The sequence below is a fragment of the Dryobates pubescens genome, chromosome 13 (assembly GCF_014839835.1).
Source record: "Dryobates pubescens isolate bDryPub1 chromosome 13, bDryPub1.pri, whole genome shotgun sequence".
In the NCBI taxonomy this organism is placed as follows: Eukaryota; Metazoa; Chordata; class Aves; order Piciformes; family Picidae; genus Dryobates; species Dryobates pubescens.
In genome coordinates, this window is record NC_071624.1 from 22,190,344 (window position 1) to 22,212,324 (window position 21,981).

The following is a 21,981-nucleotide window of genomic DNA, read 5'->3' on the forward strand; positions in this document are numbered from 1 at the left end:
AAGAGCTTCAGAGCTGGTCCTGTTCTGCTGCCCAGGCAGGGAACAACCTCTGGGAAAGAAGTCCTGACAGCAAAGGAGAAACTGCTTCTGTTTTATTTCTTCATCTATAAAAATACCCAAACTTTAAAACCCCAGGGAGCCTGCCCCAGCCCCCGGGCAGGGCAGCTGCCTACGTGCTGGGCACAAGAAGGGATGCAGCAGGGACACCGGGTTGGAGCTGTTTTAATTCATCCCAGGTGCCGGCCGGGGAAGCGCCGGGGCGGACACCTGAGCGTTGCAAGTCTCTCCAGGTCTCCGCAGGGGGAGCTTGTGCCCCCTGCTCCTGCGGCCAGCTGTGTGCCAGGCCCGGCCGGCCGGCGCCGCTAGCAGGGAGCCACCAGCCTGCGCTTGCGGATGCAGGCCCAGATCCAGTCGGGGGAGACGCGCTGAGCGCCGGGCACCTCCTGGGTGCCCCCCAGGACGTGCGTGGCCGAGGCCGTGTCGAACTCGGGCACCAGGTCCCCGTCGTAGGCGATGAAGTAGCGCCGGAGCCGCGCGAAGTCCTGCACGGAGGGCGCCAGGTAGAGCTTCACGCCGGTGAAGATGTCCAGCAGCGGCTGCGTGGTTGGAAGAGCAGCAGCACAGGGGCTGAGAACTTGAGACCGGCCTGGAGGCTGCACCGAGTTCCCTGAGGCACAGCTCTGTGCTTACCCTGTGCCCAGCAGCCGTGGCTGCCCTCTGGCCTGCTGTGAAACCCAGCCACAGGAGCTGCACCCCACCGGATGCTGCAGCTGGGCTCTGCTCCCCTGCCTGAGGGGAATCACTGCTCCATTGCTGCCCTTATTGCTGATGTGGTCCAGTAACCCTGATCTAAATGTCGTGGCCTTTACAAGCTGATGTCTCCTAGTGGCAGCAGAACACAACCACCCTTGGAAAGGAGCTGCTGTCTGCACCAGTGCAGGCTGCTCAGCAAACTACAGCTCACTGATTCTTATTCCACTCCTCCAGCCTGCTGCACAGGGGGCTGGAGAAGTCAGTTCCCTCCCTCCACAGCTGCCAGCTCTGGGAGTGCTGGGCAGCCACAACCCTCTGCAGAGCAGGGCAGCGATAGGTGGAGAGAGCATCACCTGTGGCATGACAAACCCAGGGCTGCAGGCAGGGAGGAGCAGCTACAGCCACACTGCTGCCTTTACACCAGGGGGCTCGTGGCTGCTCTTTCTGCCTTTATTCCATTGCAATTTAGAGTGCTGCTAGGGGAAGCTTTCAGACTTCCCCAGGTGGAAGGCAAAGGTGAGCAAGTCCCACCCCAGGAGCTGCCCCCGGCCCAGGGGCTGCCCCCGGCCCAGGGGCTAACCCAGGCTCTCCCCTACCGTTTTGCCGTTGTCCTCCATCTCCGAGGCCTTCCGCTTCTCCCCACGCTTCTCTGCTTTTGGAGGGGATCCAACCACTGCTTTGCTCTCTACAAACAAAGAGGTGTCTCAGCTGTGCTGTCTCTCCAGACACTGGCTGTGTAGTGGTGGGGGGACAACAGGAAAAGGGACAAGTGTCCCTCCTGCTCCTCCTGGCACAAGCAGCCTGTAAGCAGTGAGCTGTTTTCTACTGCCCTCTCCTCCAAGGCTCTGCTGTTCACCTTCCCTCCTTGCTGTCACCATTGCTGCCCTTTGGAGACTGCTCAGGAATTTGCCTCAAGTTGCTCCCCAGGGCCAACACAAATTCCTTTCACAGCTTTGCAGTTCACCACCTGGAAGTCCTCTCCACCCAGCTGCCTTCTCACACTCCCAGACTGCATCCAAATCTAATGAAATCCTGCTTCGTGGTCAGACTTCCCCGAGCCAAGGGCACCTGAGCTGCAGGGACAGCAGCAGCTTTGCTCTTCTGATCAGTCCTGCAGCCTGCTCAGGACCCTGCCCCGGGAGGACTGCAGGGGGCTGCATGCAGAGCAATCACTCCCCAGCAGGTCTGGGGGACTGAGACTGCCAGGCTCAAGGTGCAGCCTGCAATCTGAGAGCTTTTATTGTCCTCAGGAGTTGCCTAAGCAGCAACCTGAACAGCAGCAGTGCTGTGTCCATCTTCTGTCAATCCCAGCACAGCCCAGCGTGGCTGCTCATGCTGTGAACAGGCCAGAGCAGAGCTCTGCCCATGAACCCTACCATGGACTCCTCAAAACAAAGACCCAAAGCCAGCCTGCCCCAGACACAGAGCACACCCTGGGCCTCCCCAACCTACCTTCTGGCTTCTGGGCTTTTGCAGGTGACTTGCTTGGGGAAGTTTTGATGGTGCTGTGTGGTGTGGAAGACCTGGAATTTCCCTCATTCTCTCCACTGCTGCCAGCTGTGGACTCTCCAGCATCGTCCTCCCCAGCAGTGACACTGAAGTCAGCCTTCTCCTTGGAGAGCTGGTACAGCTCCTGTCCCACAGGAAGCAAAGCACTGCCTTGAAACCTCTGACACCAGCTGGACCCTGTGGGCTCCTCCTGCTTCTTCCCCTCTCTGAAGGGCTTTTCTTCCTGCACCTCCTTGCAGCCATTTTCCTGCCAGGTCTGCTCAAGCTCTCCGTGCTCCACCCAGCTGCCTGGCATCAAGGGAAGCCATGCAGGGAGCTACTGAAAGCCACATTTCTATCACCTGCTGCAGAGCAAGGCAGAGGAACTCCCCAGAGCCTGGCAAGGAACAAACCCCACTGATCACCCTGGGCAGCCTAAAGAGGGAACTTTACCTTGCTCCCCACTGCCAGCACAGGCAGCCTGCTGGGCAGCAGGTAGGCTGAACCCCTCCAGTGCTGGCATCTGCTGCCAGTACCCCCAGGGCAGTGTGGAGAGAGCCCAAACAACAGCACTGGGCTGGGAACAGAGCTCCTCCACAGCTGACTTCACTGCTGGGGACGGCAGCAAGCCAACCCTTCCCACCAGCAAAGGAGATGGAGGAGCTGCAAGGTGAGTGCAGCCCCAGGGCTCCATTTGGCCTCTGCCCTGCAGCTGGGCCAGGCTGCCCTTAGCCCTCCAAGAGGCCTCCCCCAGCCTCAGCAATTCACAGCAGAGAATAAAGGTCACCTCTTCCAGGAAGGCCATTCCTCAGCACGAGGGCTGTGAGCAGAGCTGACAACTGGCTGCCAGCACAGCCCTTCCTCGAAGCGCTCAGCAGCCCCAGGGCCTCCCCAGGGCCTCCCCAGGGCAAGCTGAAGATCCGCAGCAAACTAATCCAGCAATCAGCCCGGAGTGGACGGGAGCTGCGGCTCTGCCCCGCACCCCCTGCTGCCTGGCTGGCTGTGCTTCAGCACAGGCTGCTGCCAGGCCTGCGTGCAGAGGGCCCTGCAGGGCAGTGCTGCCTACCTTCAGCTGCTGCAGGTTGGTGGCCGTCTGCCAGTCCTTGTCGTCGCGGATGCGCGTGCAGCGCGGGAAGCGGATGGAGATCCCGTCGGCGGTGTGGGCCTCGGCCTTGGAGAACTCAGCCCCTGTGATCTCCCACACTGGGGCTTTCTGAACACAGCAGGGAGCCACTCAGATCCCACCCCTGATCCTCAGCAACTAGCCCTCATGTGCCTGTGCTCCCCACCCCCTACAGCAACCTCCCTCCCTGCCCCACGCCTCACAAACTCCCACGTTTCGGTCCCCTCAGCTAGAAAAGCTTCTGCTGGCTCCCAGGGGGGCTGGGACCCTCAATATCCATCTCCAGAGGCCACCAAGCTGGGGGCAGGTGCTCATCTGTTAGAGGGTAGGAGAGCTCTGCAGAGGGACCTTGCCAGGCTGGGCAGAGGCCAAGGGCAGGAGACTGAACACATCCAAGTGCCAGGTGCTGCACTTTGGCCACAGCAACCCCAGGCAGTGCCACAGGCTGGGGGCAGAGTGGCTGAGAGCTGCCAAACAGAAGGGTACTGGTTGACAGCAGCTGAACATGAGCCAGCAGTGTGCCCAGGTGGTCAAGAAGGCCAATGGCATCCTGGCCTGCATCAGGAATAGTGTGGCCAGCAGGAGCAGGGAAGTCATTGTGCCCTGTGCTCAGCACTGGTTAGGCCACACCTGGAGTCCTGTGTACAGCTCTGGGCTCCTCAGGTTAGGAAAGATGTTGAGCTGCTGGAAGGTGTCCAGAGAAGGGCAAGGAAGCTGGGGAGGGGTCTGGAGCACAGCCCTGTGAGGAGAGGCTGAGGGAGCTGGGGTTGCTTAGCCTGGAGAGGAGGAGGCTCAGGGCCTCAAAGCAGAGCTGTGCTCCAACCATTCTAACTGAAAGGATTTCAAACTTAAAAGGAAGTTCTCTTCTGGCAAGGATTTATTTGCCAGAAGTGCTGCAGGAATCAAAGCTCTTGGCCCCAAATGCATCCTCAAGATGCAGAGATTAAAACCTCGTGCTTGATTTCCTGTTCCAAGGATGAAATCTAACCTTGTAACAGGTAAAATGTGAACACTGAAATGGGGCCTCTGTTCCAGGAAGGATCTGGAGGTGCTGGAAGGTGTCCAGAGCAGGGCCATGAGGAGGAGCAGAGGGCTGGAGCTGCTCTGCTATGAGGACAGACTGAGGGAGTTGGGGTTGTGCAGGCTGGAGAGGAGAAGGCTCTAAGGAGACCTCATTGTGGCCTTCCAGGATCTGCAGGGGGCTCCAAGAAAGCTGGGGAGGGACTTTGGAGGGTGTCAGGGAGGGATAGGACTGGGGGGGATGGAGCAGAACTAGAAATGGGGAGATTGAGATTGGCTGTGAGGAAGAAGTTGTTCCCCAGGAGGGTGGTGAGAGCCTGGCACAGGTTGCCCAGGGAGGTGGTGGAAGCCTCCTGCCTGGAGGTGTTTGCAGCCAGGCTGGAGGTGGCTGTGAGCGGCTGTGAGCAACCTGCTGCAGTGTGAGGTGTCCCTGGCCATGGCAGGGGGGTTGGGACTGGCTGAGCCTTGAGGTCCCTTCCAACCCTGACAGTTCTGTGATTCTATGAAGTACAGCAGGGCAGGAAAGACCACAGTGAAGTGACCTGAGGACAGCTCTTACCTTTGGATCTGGGACAATGAAGTCTGGGTAGTAGATTTTGTTGATTTTTAGCCACCTTGGGATTTTAGTAGGATCCTGTTAATGAAAAGCACACACACAAAAAGCAGTTAGGATCATGTAGTGACTTATGGCTGCAAAAGAAGGTGCTGGAAGAGAAGCAGCAGCAGATGAGCACACAGGCACTGCACTGCCTTGGGAAGGATGGAGCCTGCAGCAGGCAGCCAGCCCCTGCAGCAGGCAGCCAGCCCCTGCAGCAGGCAGCCAGCCCCTGCAGCAGGCAGCCAGCCCCTGCAGCAGCTTCTGTCACCTAGAGAGGCACAGCTGTGCCACAGCTCTGCATTCCTTGCCACTCCAGATGCCACCCAGTGCCAGTGGCTCCAGCTGTGGTTCACAGAGCACTGCCCATTTAGTTCAGGATTCCAGCACCTCGCTGCAGGTGGCCTTCAGCATGGCAGGAAGCAGAGCTCAGCTCTCTGTGCAGTCTTCAGGGGCAACATTCCTCAGCTCAGGAAGTCCCTCACAAGCAGCCTGCACTTCCCCAGCCCCCATGGGCTGAGCTGAGCGTTTGCCCCACCTAGTGACTGCCTTCACCAAGCACAGCATGCCAAGAGTGCTGCTTGCTCTGCCCAGTGGCACCCAGTCTGAGCAGGGAGCAGCTGGTGCCTGGCTCCCCACTCAGGGCCTGGGCACAGCTCTCAGGAGCTGGCCGCACCTGCAGCTCCTGTGTCAGAGCGCTTTAGCCACTCCCTGCCAGCGCAGCGCTTCAACCCTGCCTCCAGCCAGCACCTCAGCAGGAAGAAGGCTTTCTCCAAGGCCTTTGCTGGTCAGCTCCATGCCCCAGCCCCTCTCACCTTGCTGATCTTCACCATGTCCAGCTCTGTCTGCAGCCGCGCCAAGGTGGCGTCGTCGTGGCCCCCGGCGCACTTGGTCACAGTGCACCACTTCTCACTCTTGGGGTCGTAGCAGCCCATCAGGAAGATGGACATCATCCCACCTGCAGCAGGGCACAGCAGGGCAGCTCTCAGCCTTTCCCAAAGCAGTGAACCAAGCCCCTTTTCCATCTCTGGGACCCAAAGGACCTCGGGCTTGTGATGGCTTCCCAGCATCAGCACCCACCAGCGGAACAGAGCCTCTGCCCCCCCAGAGCCTCTGCCCTGCCAATAGCCCACAGCACACTCATGGCTGCCATCTGATGGCCACTGCTACAGCCACCAGCCTCATTCTGCTGGGAGACTAAATGCCAGAGGAGGCCTAGAACAGCAAAATGCTTGAGAATCTCCTGAGCTGGCAGATCTCTGACTGCAGCCAGCTCCTGAGACTCACCTTTGCTGCCTTGCCCATAGAAAGCTCCCAGCACCACCAGGTCAGCAGTGTCAGCCATGGCACCCTCGTTCAGGTAGTCCTTCTTCACCTTCAGCCAGTGCCTCTTCCCTGGCTCATAGGTACCCTGAGCAAAACATGGGAAGAACCTCCAGTCAGGAAGATCCTCCTGGTGGGCAGCCACCTCCTGCAGCAGCCTTGCCTTCATCCAGGGGAGCAGTGCAGGAGCACACCAGTGTCAGAGGAGCAACCTGGGCTGAGGCCGGCTCCAACGAGAGCCCAGAGAGGTTTCATGGGTGCTCAGCCTTGTGTGCTTCACCCACACCCCCTGCCCCACACCCCCCCTGCCTGCTGCTGCTCCCCAGTCACCCCAGAGCCCAGAGGAGAGTGAAGGTGCACCTGCCTTTATATCCTTCAACACCAGGCCTTCCAGCCCCTCGCGGATGACTCTGGTGATCATCTCTGCCAGATCTGAGGCTTTCTGGAAAGGGAAGGGAAGGGATCCTGGTGAGGGCAGTCAGAGGGGAGTGGTTCCCAGGGCTTGTGTCTGGAGCAGTGGCACTAAAAGCAAGCCAGCTGCAGAGGTGAATGGCTCCTGTCATGACAGAGTTTTCCAAGGAGAGTCCACAGGAGCTCTCTGCTGCACAGCCAGTGCTGCACAACCAGTGCACAGCCAGTGTCCAAGCTGGGAACAGGACCCAGGAAGGGCAAGGGTTGGCTAGTTATAAGCACTCCTCAGAGCCAAGGGAGCCACAGATGGTGTTCCCAGCATGTCCCACACACAGAGGGCCAGAGTCTCCCCACTGAGCAGCATCTCCTCTCCACCCAGCTGACCTAACCTCTCTTCTTCTGCCCCAAGTGTCCAAGGAGTCCCCAACAGGCCCAGGGTGCTACAGCTACTTTTCTGCAGCAGCACAGAAAAGTAACAGAACACAGAGCTTGTGCACAGCCACCACAGGAGAAGCTGAGCACAGGCTGCTCTCAAAGCAGAGCACACAGGGTGGAACTGGGCCATGCAGCACCTGAGGCTGCCAGGCTGGGAACTGGAAGCATCCAGCCCCCTGCCATCAGCCTGCAGGCTCAGGTACAACAGGCTTCAGCTCCTCCCAGCAGTGGCTGAGTTACAGTGGCTACAACACCAAGAAGAGATCTGCAAGGTTAAGCTGATGCTGAAGTGGTTGTGGCCAAGAGAAGATGGGGGCCAGGCAGAGCCTTCTTGAACACTGCTGGCTGAAGAGGTCTGGCACACAGACCTGACACAACAGAACACAGAATTAACCAAGCTGGAAAAGACCTTTGTGATCATCCAGACCAACCTCTCACCCAACACCATCTGAGCAACTAAACCAAGGACCCCATAAAGTCTCCTCCTAAACACCTCCAGGGATGGGGACTCTACCACCTCCCTGGGCAGCACATCCCAGTGGCCAATCTCTTTCTGGGAAGAACTTTCTCCTCACCTCCAGCCTAAACCTCCCCTGGCACAGCTTGAGACTGTGTCCTCTTGTTCTGGTGCTGGGTACCTGGGAGAAGAGACCAACCCCCACCTGGCTCCAAGCTCCCTTCAGGGAGTTGGAGAGAGCAAGAAGGTCTCCCCTGAGCCTCCTCTTCTCCAGGCTAAGCAACCCCAGCTCCCTCAGCCTCTCCTCACAGGGCTGTGCTCCAGACCCCTCCCCAGCTTTCTTGCCCTTCTCTGGACACCTTCAAGTCTCTCAATGTCCTTCTTGAACTGAGGAGCCCAGAACTGGACACAGGACTCAAGGTGTGGCCTAACCAGTGCTGAGCACAGGGCACAAGGACTTCCCTGCTCCTGCTGGCCACACTCTTCCTGAGGCAGGCCAGGATGCCCTTGGTCTTCTTGGCCCCCTGGGCACACTGCAGGCTCATGTTCAGCTGCTGTCAACCACTACCCCCAGGTCCCTTTCTGCCTGGCTGCTCTCAGCCACTCTGACCCCAGCCTGTAGCTCTGCCTGGGTTTGTAACCATTCTGACAGGCAAGGAACTGCTGCCCATGCAAAAGCCTTGCTGAGGAGCAGGGCCAGGGGCAGGGCAGGGCAGGGCACTCACCGTGACGTGCTTCATCTCAGAGAAGAGAATCCTGTTGGGGATCTGCACCATGTTGTCGTGCAGGAACTTCCGGCGCTCGCTGAGAGGCCTGCAGCGGCACAGAGCCACGGTCACCACACCCTGGGGGCTTGCAAGGCACCTCTGCAACCCCACTCCTAAAGCAGGGCACCCACAGCAGCTTGCCCAGCACCACAGTGCCCAGGGGGGGTTGGAAGCTCTCCACACCAGGACACTCCACAACCTCTCTGGGCAGCCTGCTCCAGGCCTCCAGCACCCTCACAACAAACAACTTTCTCCTCCTCTTCACATCCAACCTCCTGGGCTCCACTCTGTGCCCCTTGCTGCCCCTTGGCCTGGCCCTGGGCACCACTCAGCAGAGTCTGGGCCCAGCCTCTTGCCCCCCACAGCTCCTTTAGCTCTTGCTGAGCATTGCTCAGTTCCCCTCTGGGGCTGCTCTTCTGCAGGCTCTCAGCCCCAGGGCTCTCAGCCTTTGCTGCTCCCAGAGCTGCTCCAGGCCCCTCAGCAGCTCTGCAGCCTCCCCTGGACTCTCTGCAGCATTTCCCTGTCTCTGTTCAACTGGTTTGCTCAGAGGGTGAAGAGAGCATCTCCCTCATGAACCCCAGGAGCCCATTGGCCTTCTTGGCCACAAGAGCTCCTTGCTGGCTCCTGGACAGATAGTTAAGGACAGGAGCAATTCTGCCATGAAGCACCAGCAGTTAACATTGAGCAGAGCCACTGGGATCATTAAATGATCTGTACTATGAGCTCCACAGAGGACAGTCACTCCTCACTTTCCTGCAGGAACTAAGCTACACAGTACAAGCTGTGTGTTAAGAAAGTCTTTAGTTGCAGGGGACAGGAGATGAGCTGGGTGCTGAACCACACTCAGCTGCTAATTCTGATACCCTGCAACTGCAGAGCAAGAAGAAGCTCCACCAGCCAAACTCCTCAGCACAGGAAGGCCTCTCCTAAGCTGCCTCAGTTTTACAGGGGTAAGTGGCCAGTCTTTAAAGCCTCCAGGAGCTGCTCCTGCAGTGGCTGTGTTCCAGCCAGCTCATGCTGGGAGCATCCAGTCAGGCTGCTCTGCCACTGCAGCAGGCACCTACCTGTCCATCAGGCTGACATCATTGAAGTAGATGCAGTCAAACACAAAGAGGCAAACGTTGGCATCTTGGAAAGCAGCTTTCTGAAAGACAATCAAAGCCCTCTGTCAGACAGCTGCAGCAGCAGCAAGCAGCCATGGGGGGTTGCAGAAAGAGAACAGAAACAAAAGGATGCATTTCAATCTCCATCTTTTAGTTCTGAGAGGCTTAAGCACCTCTTGAAAGAGAGAATTGAGATTGAGGTGGAGTGTGTCAAAGCATAACCCAAAGAAGCTAACTATGGTCATTGCCTGCTGACAGGGAATGAGCACCACAGGTCATCATCCTGGGCAGTGTCACAGCCCCAACTGCTGCTGCAACACAAACCCCGATGCAGGGAGCTCAGATTAGTGCCTGCTTGGGGTTAAAGCACTTAGTTTAATTCTCACTTTACTCTCCCCTTCCTCACCACCATTTATTCCAGACATGAGCACCACAGACTGTCAAACCCAAGAGTAAACTCTTCCAGCCTGCCCTGCCTGACTCCAGCAGTAAGCAAATCCAGACCTTCAGGATTCTCCAAAGGGATTTTAAATCTTGATCTTGGCAGTTTTGCTGCTGTCCTGCTGGTGATCAGGTCCCTGTCAGCTCTGCTGTACTAGAGCAGCACCTTCTCCTTCACATCAGCCTTCTCAGGCATCTCATTTTCCCCCCAGATCACAGAATTGTCAGGGTTGGAAGGGACCTCAAGGCTCAGCCAGTCCCAACCCCCCTGCCATGGCCAGGGACACCTCACACCACAGCAGGTTGCTCACAGCCACCTCCAGCCTGGCTGCAAACACCTCCAGGCAGGAGGCTTCCACCACCTCCCTGGGCAACCTGTGCCAGGCTCTCACCACCCTCATGGGCAAAAACTTCTTCCTCACATCCAATCTCAATCTCCCCATTTCTAGTTCTGTTCCATTCCCCCCAGTCCTATCCCTCCCTGACACCCTCAAAAGTTCCTCCCCAGCTTTCTTGGAGCCCCCTTTGGATAGTGGAAGGCCACAATTAGGTCTCCTCAGAGCCTTCTCCAGACTGAACAACTCCAACTCTCTCAGGCTGTCTCCACACTGAGGCAAGCATCAGAGCTCTTAAACTCCCCTGTGAGAACAGATCTCATGCCAGTGTGTTTAAGTCAGCAGAAAAAGAGCCTCCAGCCACACCAAAGGATTTTCCTTTGTTTCTTGTCTCTCTTACCTTGTGCACACCAAGAGTCCCAAAAGGAAGGGGTTTGCCAGTTTTGTTGTCAATCAGAAGAACTTCTGAATCCAGGATCATACTTTGCCCACCAGGGAAAGCCTGGGGGATGAAGTCCTTAAAATGGGCAACCTTGGAGAGAAAAAAACAGCATAGGAAATGAAAATGTCTGCTGGCTGAGCAGAGACTCAGCCCAGTGCTGTGTTTCTGAGGCCCATGGAGGCGTTTCTGCACCAATCTGACTTTCTACTACTGTATAGAATAGAATAAATCAGGTTGGAAGAGACCTTTGAGATCATTGAGTCCAACCTATCACCCAATACCATCTGATCAACTCAACCATGGCACCAAGCACCCCATAAAGTCTCCTCCTAAACACCTCCAGGGATGGGGGACTCCTCCACCTCCATGGGCAGCACATCCCAGTGGCCAATCTCTCTCTCTGGGAAGAGCTTTCTCCTCACCTCCAGCCTAAACCTCCCCTGGCACAGCTTGAGACTGTGTCCTCTTGTTCTGGTGCTGCCTGCCTGGGAGAAGAGACCAACCCCCACCTGGCTACAACCTCCCTTCAGGGAGTTGCAGAGAGCAAGAAGGTCTCCCCTGAGCCTCCTCTTCTGCAGGCTAAGCAACCCCAGCTCCCTCAGCCTCTCCTCCCAGGGCTGTGCTCCAGACCCCTCCCCAGCCTTGTTGCCCTTCTCTGGACACCTTCCAGCATCTCAACATCTTTCCTAACCTGAGGGGCCCAGAACTGGACACAGGACTCCAGGTGTGGCCTCAGCAGTGCTGAGCACAGGGCACAATGACCTCCCTGCTCCTGCTGGCCACACTCTTCCTGCTGCAGGCCAGGATGCCATTGGCCTGTTGTGACAGGCAGTGTTGTTTCCAGAGGAGCTGGCAGGACAGCAGAGAGAGTTTCTAGGTGCTTACTTTATGTGGGAGGACAGGCTTGAGGCTCCTGCTGAAGTAGCTGAAGTGGTCTCCGCTCTTGTGCACCTGGACGCGCTCGCCGTCGTACTTGATCTCGGCGTACATGCCGTTGGGGCACTTCTTCATGGCATACTCGATGGACTTGCAGGCTTCAGCCTGGGGAAGGTGCAGAGACAGACAGAGAGAGAGAAGGTCCAGCAGCTCAGGTGATGTATTCAAACAATTGGATTCAGGAAAGGCAGGTCCTGCCTGACCAACCTGATCTCCTTCTATGCCCAGGTGACTGCCTGGGGGATGTGGGGCAGGCTGTGGATGTAGTCTGCCTGGACTTCAGCAAGGCCCTCACAGTGAAGAAGTTCCTCCTCATACTGAGGTGGAACCTCCTGTGTTGTAGTTTCCATCCATTGCCCCTTGTCCTATCTCAGGGTGCAACTGAACAGAGGCTGTTGCTGTCCCTAGCCCTCAGCCACAGCCACCTCTGCACCTCCTGATCCCACAGCTGAGGAGCTCTGCCAGCACACCACAACTCCATCTCTTGCTTGGCTGAAGGTCACCGTGGCAGGAGAGGCAACATTACCAGCATGGGCTGAACTGGGGTCATCAGGGAGGCCTGCACACTGAGGGTCTTCTTCACACCTGGCACCTTCTCAGCCTCCTGCTGGTTCCTCAGGACTCTCTCCACCACGTCGTGCAGGTTGCGTGAGGCTTTGAAGGCCTCATAAGCATTGGGATCCAGAGCGTCCAGCCTGGGGTAGAGGAGGGAAACATGGATCAGCCTCAGGGCTGCTGCTCCTGCCTGAGGAGGCTAAGGGCCAAGGCTGCTTTGATTTGCCAGTGACAGACCAGACTTACACGTGCTTGGCTCCAGCATTCATTTTCAAGTCGTGCTTAATGAGCCTGATGATGCACTTCAGGTCGTTGCCTGTGCACCTGAGATGAAAGAGCAGAGCACAGAATTGACCAGGCTGGAAGAGACCTTTGAGATCATCCAGTCCAACCTATCACCCAACACCATCTGATCAACTAAACCATGGCACCAGGTACCCCAGGTACCTCTTCCTAAGCACTTCCAGGGATGTTGACTCCACCACCTCCCTGGGCAACCTGTTGCAGTGTTCCAGCAGCCTCCTGGTGCAGAACTTGTTCCTCACATCCAATCTCAGTCTGCTCTGCTCTCATCTCAAACCACTGCCCCTGGGCCTGTCCCTGTCCCTGCAGGTCTTTGCAAACAGTCCCTCTGCAGCCTTCCTGCAGCCCCTCAGGTACCGGAGGGCTGCTCTAAGGTATCCCTGGAGCCCTCCCTTCTCCAGGCTGAACACCCCCAGCTCCCTCAGCCTGTCCTCATAGCAGAGGTGCTCCAGCCCCCTATTCACTTATGTGGCCTCCTTTGGACCCTGCTCATGATCTGACTGCAGGCTGTGACAGGCAGATGAGCACTGCTGGTTCTGGGGCTGATTCCTCTCCTCACCTGCGAGAAATGTGCTGCAGCACACTCTGCTGGTCATCTTCCTTAGTAAGCTTTGACAGCTGGATTAGGAACTCATCCACCTCTTGGATGGTCAGGAGGCTTTTGGCTGCTGGAGGACAAGTCTTGCTCTGCTCGAAGAAGAGGCGCACGGTCTCGGACACATCTCCCTGTCTCCAGAAACAAACCAAGGCTGGGGGTCAGAGCTGTGGGCGAGGGAATGGGGACAGCCCTGGGGTTCAGGAATGATTGCATGAAGGAACTGGAACCAAACAGAAAAAGCAAGCTGCCACGACACAAAGCAAAGCTTCTCAGCTGCTGGACTTGCAGAGGAAGCTAAGTGGAGAGAGCCAGGGTCACCTCCCTGCTCTGCTCTGCACTGCTGCAGCATCACTGATTGCTCCCTCAGGATGAAGCCCCTGGTAAATCCATGGATCTGAAACACTTAGGTGATGTCACCAGAAGGCAGCACACAGCAAGGCAATAGAGAGCCATAAGAATCAGCTTCATTAATGCACAGAATCACAGAATTGTCAGGGCTGGAAGGGACCTCAAGGCTCAGCCAGTCCCAACCCCCCTGCCATGGCCAGGGACACCTCACACCGCAGCAGGTTGCTCAGAGCCACCTCCAGCCTGGCTGCAAACACCTCCAGGCAGGGGGCTTCCACCACCTCCCTGGGCAACCTGTGCCAGGCTCTCACCACCCTCCTGGGGAACAACTTGTTTCTAACATCCAATCTGAATCCACCCACTTCTAGTTTTTTCCATTCCCCCTAGTTCTAACATCCTATCAGTTGCTCCACTGTCTGCACCTTGCAGTGCATCAGAAGCTTGTGCAGCTGTGACCCACTCTGCTGTGCTGGCATTCATTGCACACCTGTGAGCACCTGCAGTAGTCTGAGTGCAGCTTCATTCCAGGACCTGACTGCAGCTCAGTTACAGATCTGGCAAATGAAAACAGCTTTGGATAGGTGGTGACAGGAAAGAGGTAGCAGAAATCAGCAGAGCAAGCTTGGCAGAGCAGTTGAGAGGAAGCAGATGCAGCCCAACCTGCCCAGATAGGTTCAGTCTGGCTGGCTAGAGCTTTGCAGGTGCATTCTGATCTTGTGTCCTGCTCAAACATTATTGTCTAAAGCTTCCTGGTGGCAGAAAGTGCTATGAGAACTGTTAAAGAGGGGGTCAAAAAACAACCATCAAATCACCAACTCCCACTCTAGCAGTGAGATGAGCAACCTTTCAAAGAGCCTTACAGATGCCCACAGCAAGGGGTGAGAAACAAAGAGAGCTGCTGCCTGTACTCACCTGCTCCAGGTCCCGGACCATCTCTTCTTGGCTGCAGTTAAAGATCCTACTGAACAGCTTCACAATCTGTTTGTCATTCAAGTTGTAAACAATTTTAATGACACCTGGTAACAGCAGCTTGATGGTCAGGTAGACATCACCGTGGAAGCCATCTGGAAAACAACCACCACCAGGCCACAGACCGTTACAAACGGTCGCCAGCCAGCTGGGTTTTGTTTGTGCTCACTGGCAGGACCCTGGGGGGCAAAAAGGACTGCAGCTGGGGCTTCCTCTTCCCACCACACTGCTCTGCTTCATGTGCAAGATTTCTGAGGGGGCACATCCACAATGGTCCTCCAAATCATACCACAGGACCTTAGAGGTTGGAAAGGACCTCAAGAGATCATCGAGCCCAAGCCCCCTGCCAGAGCAGCATCACCCAGGGGAGTCTGCACAGGAAGGCATCCAGGTGGGGTTGGAAAGGCTCCAGAGAAGGAGACTCCACAACCTCTCTGGGCAGCCTGCTCCAGGGCTCTGGCACTCTCACTGTAAAGAAGTTTCTCCTCATGTTGAGGTGAAACCTTCCCTGTTCAAGCTTGAACCTGCTGTTCATTGGCTTATTGTTGTGCATCACACAGAAGAGCTTGGCCCCCTCCACTTGACACCCACCCCTCAGGTATTGATAGACATTGATCAGATCCCCTCTCAGCCTTCTCCTCTCCAAACTAAACAGCCCCAGGGCTCTAAGTGTCTCTTCTCAGGGGAGATGCTCAAGTCCCCTGATCATCCTCGTGGTTCTCTGTTGGACTCTCTCCAGCAGGTCTCTGTCTCTCTTGACCTGGGGAGCCCAAAATGGGCACAGTATTGCAGGTGTGGCCTCACCAGGGAGAGAGGGGGAGCAGAACCTCCCAAGACCTGCTGGACCCAGTACTGGGTTTGACAGCACCTGCAAACATTCCCCACAATCAGACTGCAGCATTCTTCTCCATCAGCTCTTTAAAGAACTCAACTTTGCCCCCACCTGCACAATTCACCGACCCCCGCGGCGCCCTGCGCCCGCCCCCAGGGGTCACCGAACCCCTGCAGCGCCCCGTGCCCGTTGGCACAGGTCACAAACCCCTGGACCCCCCCAGCCTGGAGTGCACAGCAAGCAGATGTCATTTCCCCTGGCTGTGCCAGTCAGAGCTGATGTTTATTTAGCAAGGGACCTCATACACTGGGAGTGCCTGGAGTGCTGCGTCCAGCTGAGAGCCCCAACACAAGAGGCCATGGAGCTGCTGGAGCACGTCCAGAGGAGGGCCACAAAGATGATCAGGGGCTAGAGAACCAACTCTTTGAGGCCAGGGGCTGTTCAGTCTGGAGAGGAGAAGGCTCTGGGGATAACTTAGAGCAGCCTTTCAGTACCTGAAGGGAGCTACAGGAAGGATGGAGAGGGGCTCTTAGGAGGACCTCTGGTGACAGGATGAGGGCAATGGTTTGAAACTGGAGCAGGGGAGATTTAGATTGGACATGAGGAGGAAGTTCTGCACAATGAGGGTGGTGAAACACTGGAACAGGTTGCCCAGGGACATGGTTGAGGACCCATGCCTGGAGACATTCAAGATCAGACTTGATGTGGCAGCCTGTGACAGAACAAGAGGACATAGTATCAAGCTGTGCCAGGGGAGTTTCAGGCTGGATGTTAGGAAGAATTCTTCCCAGAGAGATTGGCCATTGGAATGTGCTGCCCAGGGAGGTGGTGGAGTCCCCATCCCTGGAGGTGTTTAGGAAGAGCCTGGATGAGGCCCTTGGTGCCATGGTGTAGTTGATTAGATGGTGTTGGGTGAGAGGTTGGACTTGATGATCTCTGAGGTCTTTTCCAACCTTATTAATTCTGTATTCTGGCCCTGGGCATCCTGCTCTAGTTGGAGGTGTCCCAGCTGACTGCAGGGGCGTTGGACAAGGTGACCTTTGAGGCTCCCTTCCAACCTGATGCCGTCTGTGAATGCCAAGCAGCAATCCTACCTCCCCCAGATCCCTTCTTCAGGAAATCCTGGATGATCTGAGTTTTCACATTGTAGCTGGGCTTCTCAGCCACCATGGCACAGAGCTTCCTGAACTCCCGCAGCAGGCAGTCCTTGTGCTTCGGGTCACAGTTCTTTGCAGACAGGCTGGACTTGTGGGAAGAGTTTGCAGACTCATCTTCTGAGTTCTTTGGCTTGGCTGCACCAAAGACAGAACAAATTGCTTTTTAAACAAGTACAGCAACTTCACAACAAGCTCTAAAGCTGAGGCTGCCTCTGCCTGGCGAATCGAACTGAAGAATCCCAGCACGGTGGCGAGGCTTCAGAACTGCTTCTGACTGCTCTGTGCTGCACTGACAGCTGGGACCTTACATTATAATTACCATTAAGAAAACATTCTACATCCTTCCTTCCAGCCTGAGGGAGTTGGGGCTGTTCAGCCTGGAGAAGAGAAGGCTCCAGGGAGACCTTAGAGAAGCCTTCCAGTACCTGAAGGGGCTCCAGGAGAGCTGGGGAAGGACTTTGTTTTACAAAGACATGGAGTGACAGGATGAGGGGGAATGGCTTCAAAGTGGAAGAAGCTGGATTTAGATTGGCCATTAGGAAGAAATTCTTCCCCAGGAGGGTGGTGGGCCAGTGAAACAGCTTGTCCAGAGTTCTGGAGGAGTTGTGTTGCCAGTTCTGGAGGCTCAAAGCTTGAAAGTGCTCAGAGCTAGGCTGGACGAGGCCTTGAGCAACCTGGCCTAGGGAGAGGTGTCCCTGTGCATGGCAGAGGTTGGAACTAGATGATCCTTAAGATCCCTTCCAATCCAAACCATTCTATGAGGCTATGATTTGAAAAAACAGATTAAAAATGTCCAATGCCCTCTCCTCTTACAACCCTAACACCTCTACCTATGCTCACCTCATGCAGTGGGTGGCACACAGGCTCAGAGTTACCCAGAGTCAAAGTCTGTGTCAGGTCAGCCCTCACACTGCAACTGGGGGATTGCTTACAGCTCAAACTGGCCAATGGACTAAGGCAGCAGTGTGCCAATGAAAGTGCTGGAGCCCTGGAGCAGGCTGCCCAGAGAGGTTGTGGAGTCTTCTTCCCTGGAGAGCTTCCAAAGCCAGCTGGCCATGGTGATCCTGGGCAAGCTGCTGTGGGTGCCCTGCTTGAGCATGGGGGATGGACTGGCTGATAGAATCATAGAATTATCAGGGTTGGAAGGGACCTCAAGGATCAGCCAGTTCCAACCCCACTGCCATGGGCAGGGACACCCCACACTGCAGCAGGTTGCTCACAGCCACCTCCAGCCTGGCTGCAACAACCTCCAGGCAGGAGGCTTCTACCACCTCCCTGGGCAACCTGTGCCAGGCTCTCACCACCCTCCTGGGGAACAACTTCTTCCTGACATCTACCCTGAATCACAGAACTATAGAATGCTCTGGGCAAGAAGGGACCTCCAAAGGTCATCCAGTCAGACCTCCCTGCAGTCAGCAGGGACATCCCCAACCAGACCAGGCTGCCCAGGGCCTCGTCCAGCCTCACCTTGAGTATTTCCACTTCTACCTCGAATCTACCTGCTTCTGGGTTTATTCCATTCCCTCCAGTCCTATCACTACTTGACAAATCTCCAGAGGTTTTGTCCAACTCCACCATGTTTGGGTTCTGGGATGCTGTTACAAAGGGAACTCTGTTACAAAGGGAACTTTGTCTCCTTGGTGCTGCTGAACCTCCAACAGCAGCTCTTTCAGGACTGACAGCCTAAGGCAGCACCAACAAACCAGGCTGTGGAAAGGTCATCACAAGGAAACCATCTGACACAGTCAAGGTGTTTGTGTTCTGCACCAAGATAAAACACTTCTGATGCTGACATCATTGCCTTCAGTCCTACCTGTGAAGCCAGAGAACTTCTTTGGTGATGGATTGATGAGAGCTAATGGATCTTTTGTCGTCAGCTGTCCCGTGGCAGTCAGCTTGGCTTGGACTATCACTTTCTTCTTCGGTGTGCCTCCAGTCTTGGAATTAGCTTCTGCAAGACAGCAAGACCCAAAGCAGCAGTCAAGAAATCCTCTTGTATTCCCTTAACACATTATGTAAAATAGACTGCAACAAATGAGTCTTAGAAGAGCTGAGGATGAAGGAAGGGGGTGGGGGGGAAAAGCAACACTTCTCAGGTAGCAGAACTTAAAAGACTACATTATTGACTTAAAAAAGGGTAAAAAAGAAGCTGAAATGGAAAATAATTGATGCTTCCTCCTGGTGTGCCCATGTCTGTATGTGAATTAAATCATCTAGACCTCCTCCATAAGCAGCTGTGACAAAGGAATTAGGAAGTGACTGCTTCTTCTCATTCCTGCAGGGTGGAAACAGAGCTTTGAGCAGCACAGCTCCCTTTGTCACTATGCCAGAGCAACACCTCAGTGATGGGTTCTTAGCATGGCTGTGGGGCAGTCAGTGGCCTGTCCTGAAAATGACTAAAGCAGAGAAGTGATCCAGGCCCTGCCTTATGGAGAGGCTAAGGGAGCTGGGATTGTTTAGCCTGGAGAAGAGGCGGCTCAGGGGAGACCTTATTGCTCTCTCCAGCTACCTGAAGGGAGGTTGTGGCCAAGTAGGGGTTGGTCTCTTCTCCCAGGCAATCAGCACCAGATGGAGACTTGATAGGGTGCTTGGTGCCATGGTTTAGTTGTTTAGGTGGTGTTGGATTGGTTGACAGGTTGGACACAATGATCTTGAAGGTCTCTTCCAACCTGGTTTAGTCTATTCTATTCTAACAAGAAGACACAGTCTCAAACTGTGCCAGGGGAAGTTTAGGCTGGAGGTGAGGAGAAACTTCTTCACAAGAGAGAGTTGTTAGCCATTGGAATGTGCTGCTCAGGGAGGTGGTGGAGTCACCATCCCTGGAGGTGTTCAAGAGGGGCTTGGATGTGGCACTTGGGGCCATGGTTTAGTAGTCATGGGGTGCTGGGTGACAGGTTGGACTTGATGACCTTTGAGGTCTTTTCCAACCCTATTGACTCTATGGCTCTGTATTGTCTCACCTGAGATGTGCTTGTTGATCAACTCCTTCTCCCCGTCCTGGAGCTCCTCCCATCCTTCCAAGTCTGTGATGTCTTCAATTTTCTTGGTGGTGGCCCGGGCCTTGTCCAGCTTCTCAAAAATGCACTTCACGTGGTACCACTCCTTCATGTCCCCTCCAGACTCGGTGAAGGGGTTGGGCACAATCTTCCCGATGCGCACCATGCCCTTCACGATCTTCTCCTTGCACTTCTTGCAGCCGGCGGTGCCGCGCTTGGCGTAGTCCACGCAGTACCTCTGCTCCGCCATGCCCTCGGCAGCAGTGCAGGCCTGGCGAGGCCAAGTGCTCCAAACAAGAGAGAGATGGCAAGCCCCAGCACCACCCCCCTGGCTTCTGCCTGGGCCCTGGAGAGATACACGCCGTAACTGCTGCTGGTAGCAGCAACTGGGGCTGGCCCCGGGGAGGCAAGGAGAAGGTCTTAGCCAGCAGAGCTGTGTGTGAGCGAGGAAGAGTCCTGTGCACCTGCTGAGGGCCCGGGCAGCCAGTGATAGTGTCCTGCTGCTTCTGGGCATCCAGGCTGTTCTGTGCGTGCTGCAAGTGAGAGAAGAGAGACGCTGAGCCACCCCCTGACTCTGTTCCTTATGCTCGGTGTGGGACGCGAGGCGTCTCAGAGGCCTCAATCCTCATCGCTCTCTCCCAGGCCTGCCCCGTAACGGTCTGGAACGCGGTCATCCAGCTCTCAACGGACTCCAGCACCCCCTAAGCGTGTCCCACAGGCCCCGATCCTCCACAAGCCTGCACCATGGCCTCCTCCTCATCCTCAGAACCGCCCAGCCCCAAAGCCCCGATCCCTTTCAGCCCGTACCAAGGCCGCTTTCCCGCCCTGCCGATCCCGGCCCAACGGCGACCGTCCGCCGCTGACAGGCCCCAGGCACCGCCGCACGGCAGGGCTCACCGAGATCCTCAGGCCGCCGCCATCCCGCCCTCAGCCCCGGCCGGCGGACGTGCCCCTGCTCCAGCCCGCGCTTTAGACCGGAGCCACCGCCGCCAGCTCCAGATGTTCAAAGGCGACTCGCCGGCTTCCGTAGGGCAGAGCGCGCGCGCCCCCTCACAAGCCCCGCCCCTTCCGGCTCGCAGGGCGGGCGCCGGCGCGAGGAGCCTCTCGGCAGCGGTTGGCCCCGCCCCGTCCCCGCCTCTCGCCCCGCCCCTCTGTACAGGCCCCGCCCCGCAGCTCGCGATTTCCCGCCCTGCGCACGGGTCTGGCGGCTCGGGAGCGGGAGCCGGAGCCGCCGCCTCCGAAAGCCGCTTCCGAGGGCACTGCGCCAAGGTGGAGCGGGGCTGCGGGAATCCCCCGGCCAGGGCTTCACCACATCGGCCCTCCGAGGGCTCTGCCCCGTGTTGGTGCAGCTCTGAGGCGCTGTTGTGTCACCACCTTTCCAGACCGGCTCTCCAAGAGTGCTGCGCTGCGCCCAGGCAGGGCTGAGCTGCTGTCCTGTGCCCACCCTCATTAAACTGGCCCCTGGCGGGCGTTACAGCATGTTCAGACAGGTTTGAGGTGCTGCCACGTCACCTGGCCGCCCAAATGAGCTCTCCAGAGTGGTGTCCACAGCCGTGCAGACCTGAAGCACTACTCTGTCATCTCGTCTCCTGGAATTGCCCCTACAAGGGCTCTGCAACTGTGTTTGTCTAGGTCTAAGATGCTGCTTTATGCTCGGCCTCCCAGCACAGAAACATAGAATGTTTTGAGTTGGAAAGGACCTTAAAGATCGTCTAGTTCCAACCCCCTGCCAAGGGCAGGGATGCCTCCCACTACAACAGGTTGCTCAAGGTCCCAGCCAGGCTGACATTGAACACTTTGAGGCTTGGAGCCTCCACAACTTCTCTGGACAACCTGTTCCAGTGAGGGAAGAATTTCATCCTAATGTCTAATCTAAATTCAGTTTCTTCCAGTTTGAAACCATTAAACCTTGTCCTATGATTCTGTGCCCTTGTGAAATGTCCCTCTCTGGCTCTCCTGTAAATACTAAAATACTTCCAATACTAAAAAGCTGCTCTAAGGTATCTCTCTGGAGCCCTCTCCAGGCTCAAACTCTCTCAGCCTGGCCTCCCATCATTGCTGTGGCCTCCTCTGACCCTGCTCCAGTAGGTCACTGTTTGTGCTGAGCACTCCAGAGCTGCCCCAGCACTGCAGGGGGGGTGTCAGCAGAGTGGAGGAGAGAGGCAGAATCCCCTCCCTGCTTCTGCTGCCCTTGCTGCTGGGGCTCAGCCCAGGACAGGCTGGGGCTGGGCTGGCAGTGCTTGGTGCTGGCTCCTGTCCGGCTTTGCACCCCCCAGCACCCCCAAGTCCTTCTCCACAGGGCTGCTCTTTATCCAGCCTCCATCCAGCCTGTATTTGTGCTTGGGAGTGCCCTGACCTGAGAGCAAGCCCAGTGCCAAGAGACACCCCTGAGAAATCGTTCACAGAAGCAGCAGCAGCCCTGTGCAGCAGTTTACATCAACACTGACATCTCACAGCAGGAGAAAACAATAAAAGCCAGGACATGATGTGGTGGGTACAGTGCTCAGAGAGAGCTTGTGGGAGCACAATGCAGTGTTCACAGCATCTTCTTGTTCATTGTGGGTCTGACCCAGTAAAAGAGATGGGAAGATGGA

The 21,981-nt window shown here is 56.3% G+C and overlaps 1 protein-coding gene across 1 annotated transcript; it reads right to left on the bottom strand.

The window, feature by feature from the left end:
* Nucleotides 1-361: 361 nt before the first annotated feature.
* Nucleotides 362-20,392, bottom strand: LIG3 (DNA ligase 3). Its single transcript, XM_054166860.1, has 20 exons — nt 20,285-20,392; nt 19,352-19,920; nt 18,205-18,342; nt 16,329-16,526; nt 14,346-14,497; nt 13,047-13,213; nt 12,431-12,508; nt 12,156-12,324; nt 11,579-11,734; nt 10,652-10,783; nt 9,437-9,516; nt 8,331-8,418; nt 6,667-6,744; nt 6,267-6,390; nt 5,795-5,937; nt 4,944-5,018; nt 3,308-3,454; nt 2,206-2,386; nt 1,350-1,438; nt 362-596 (listed from the first exon to the last, which is right to left on the bottom strand). The coding sequence occupies exons 2-20, from the start codon at nt 19,899-19,901 to the stop codon at nt 363-365; spliced, it is 2,979 nt and encodes a 992-aa protein (XP_054022835.1). The 5' UTR covers nt 19,902-19,920; nt 20,285-20,392; the 3' UTR covers nt 362.
* Between the last annotated feature and the right edge of the window lie 1,589 nt (nt 20,393-21,981).

Coding starts and splice junctions, on each gene's coding strand:
- LIG3 (XM_054166860.1), bottom strand. CDS start 19,901: ATGCCCAGAAGCAGCAGGACACTATCACTGGCTGCCCGGGCCCTCAGC. Junction 12,509..13,046: donor CTGCAGCACATTTCTCGCAG/GTGAGGAGAGGA, acceptor CTTTCATCTCAG/GTGCACAGGCAACGACCTGA. Junction 3,455..4,943: donor TCATTGTCCCAGATCCAAAG/GTAAGAGCTGTC, acceptor TGCTGTGTTCAG/AAAGCCCCAGTGTGGGAGAT.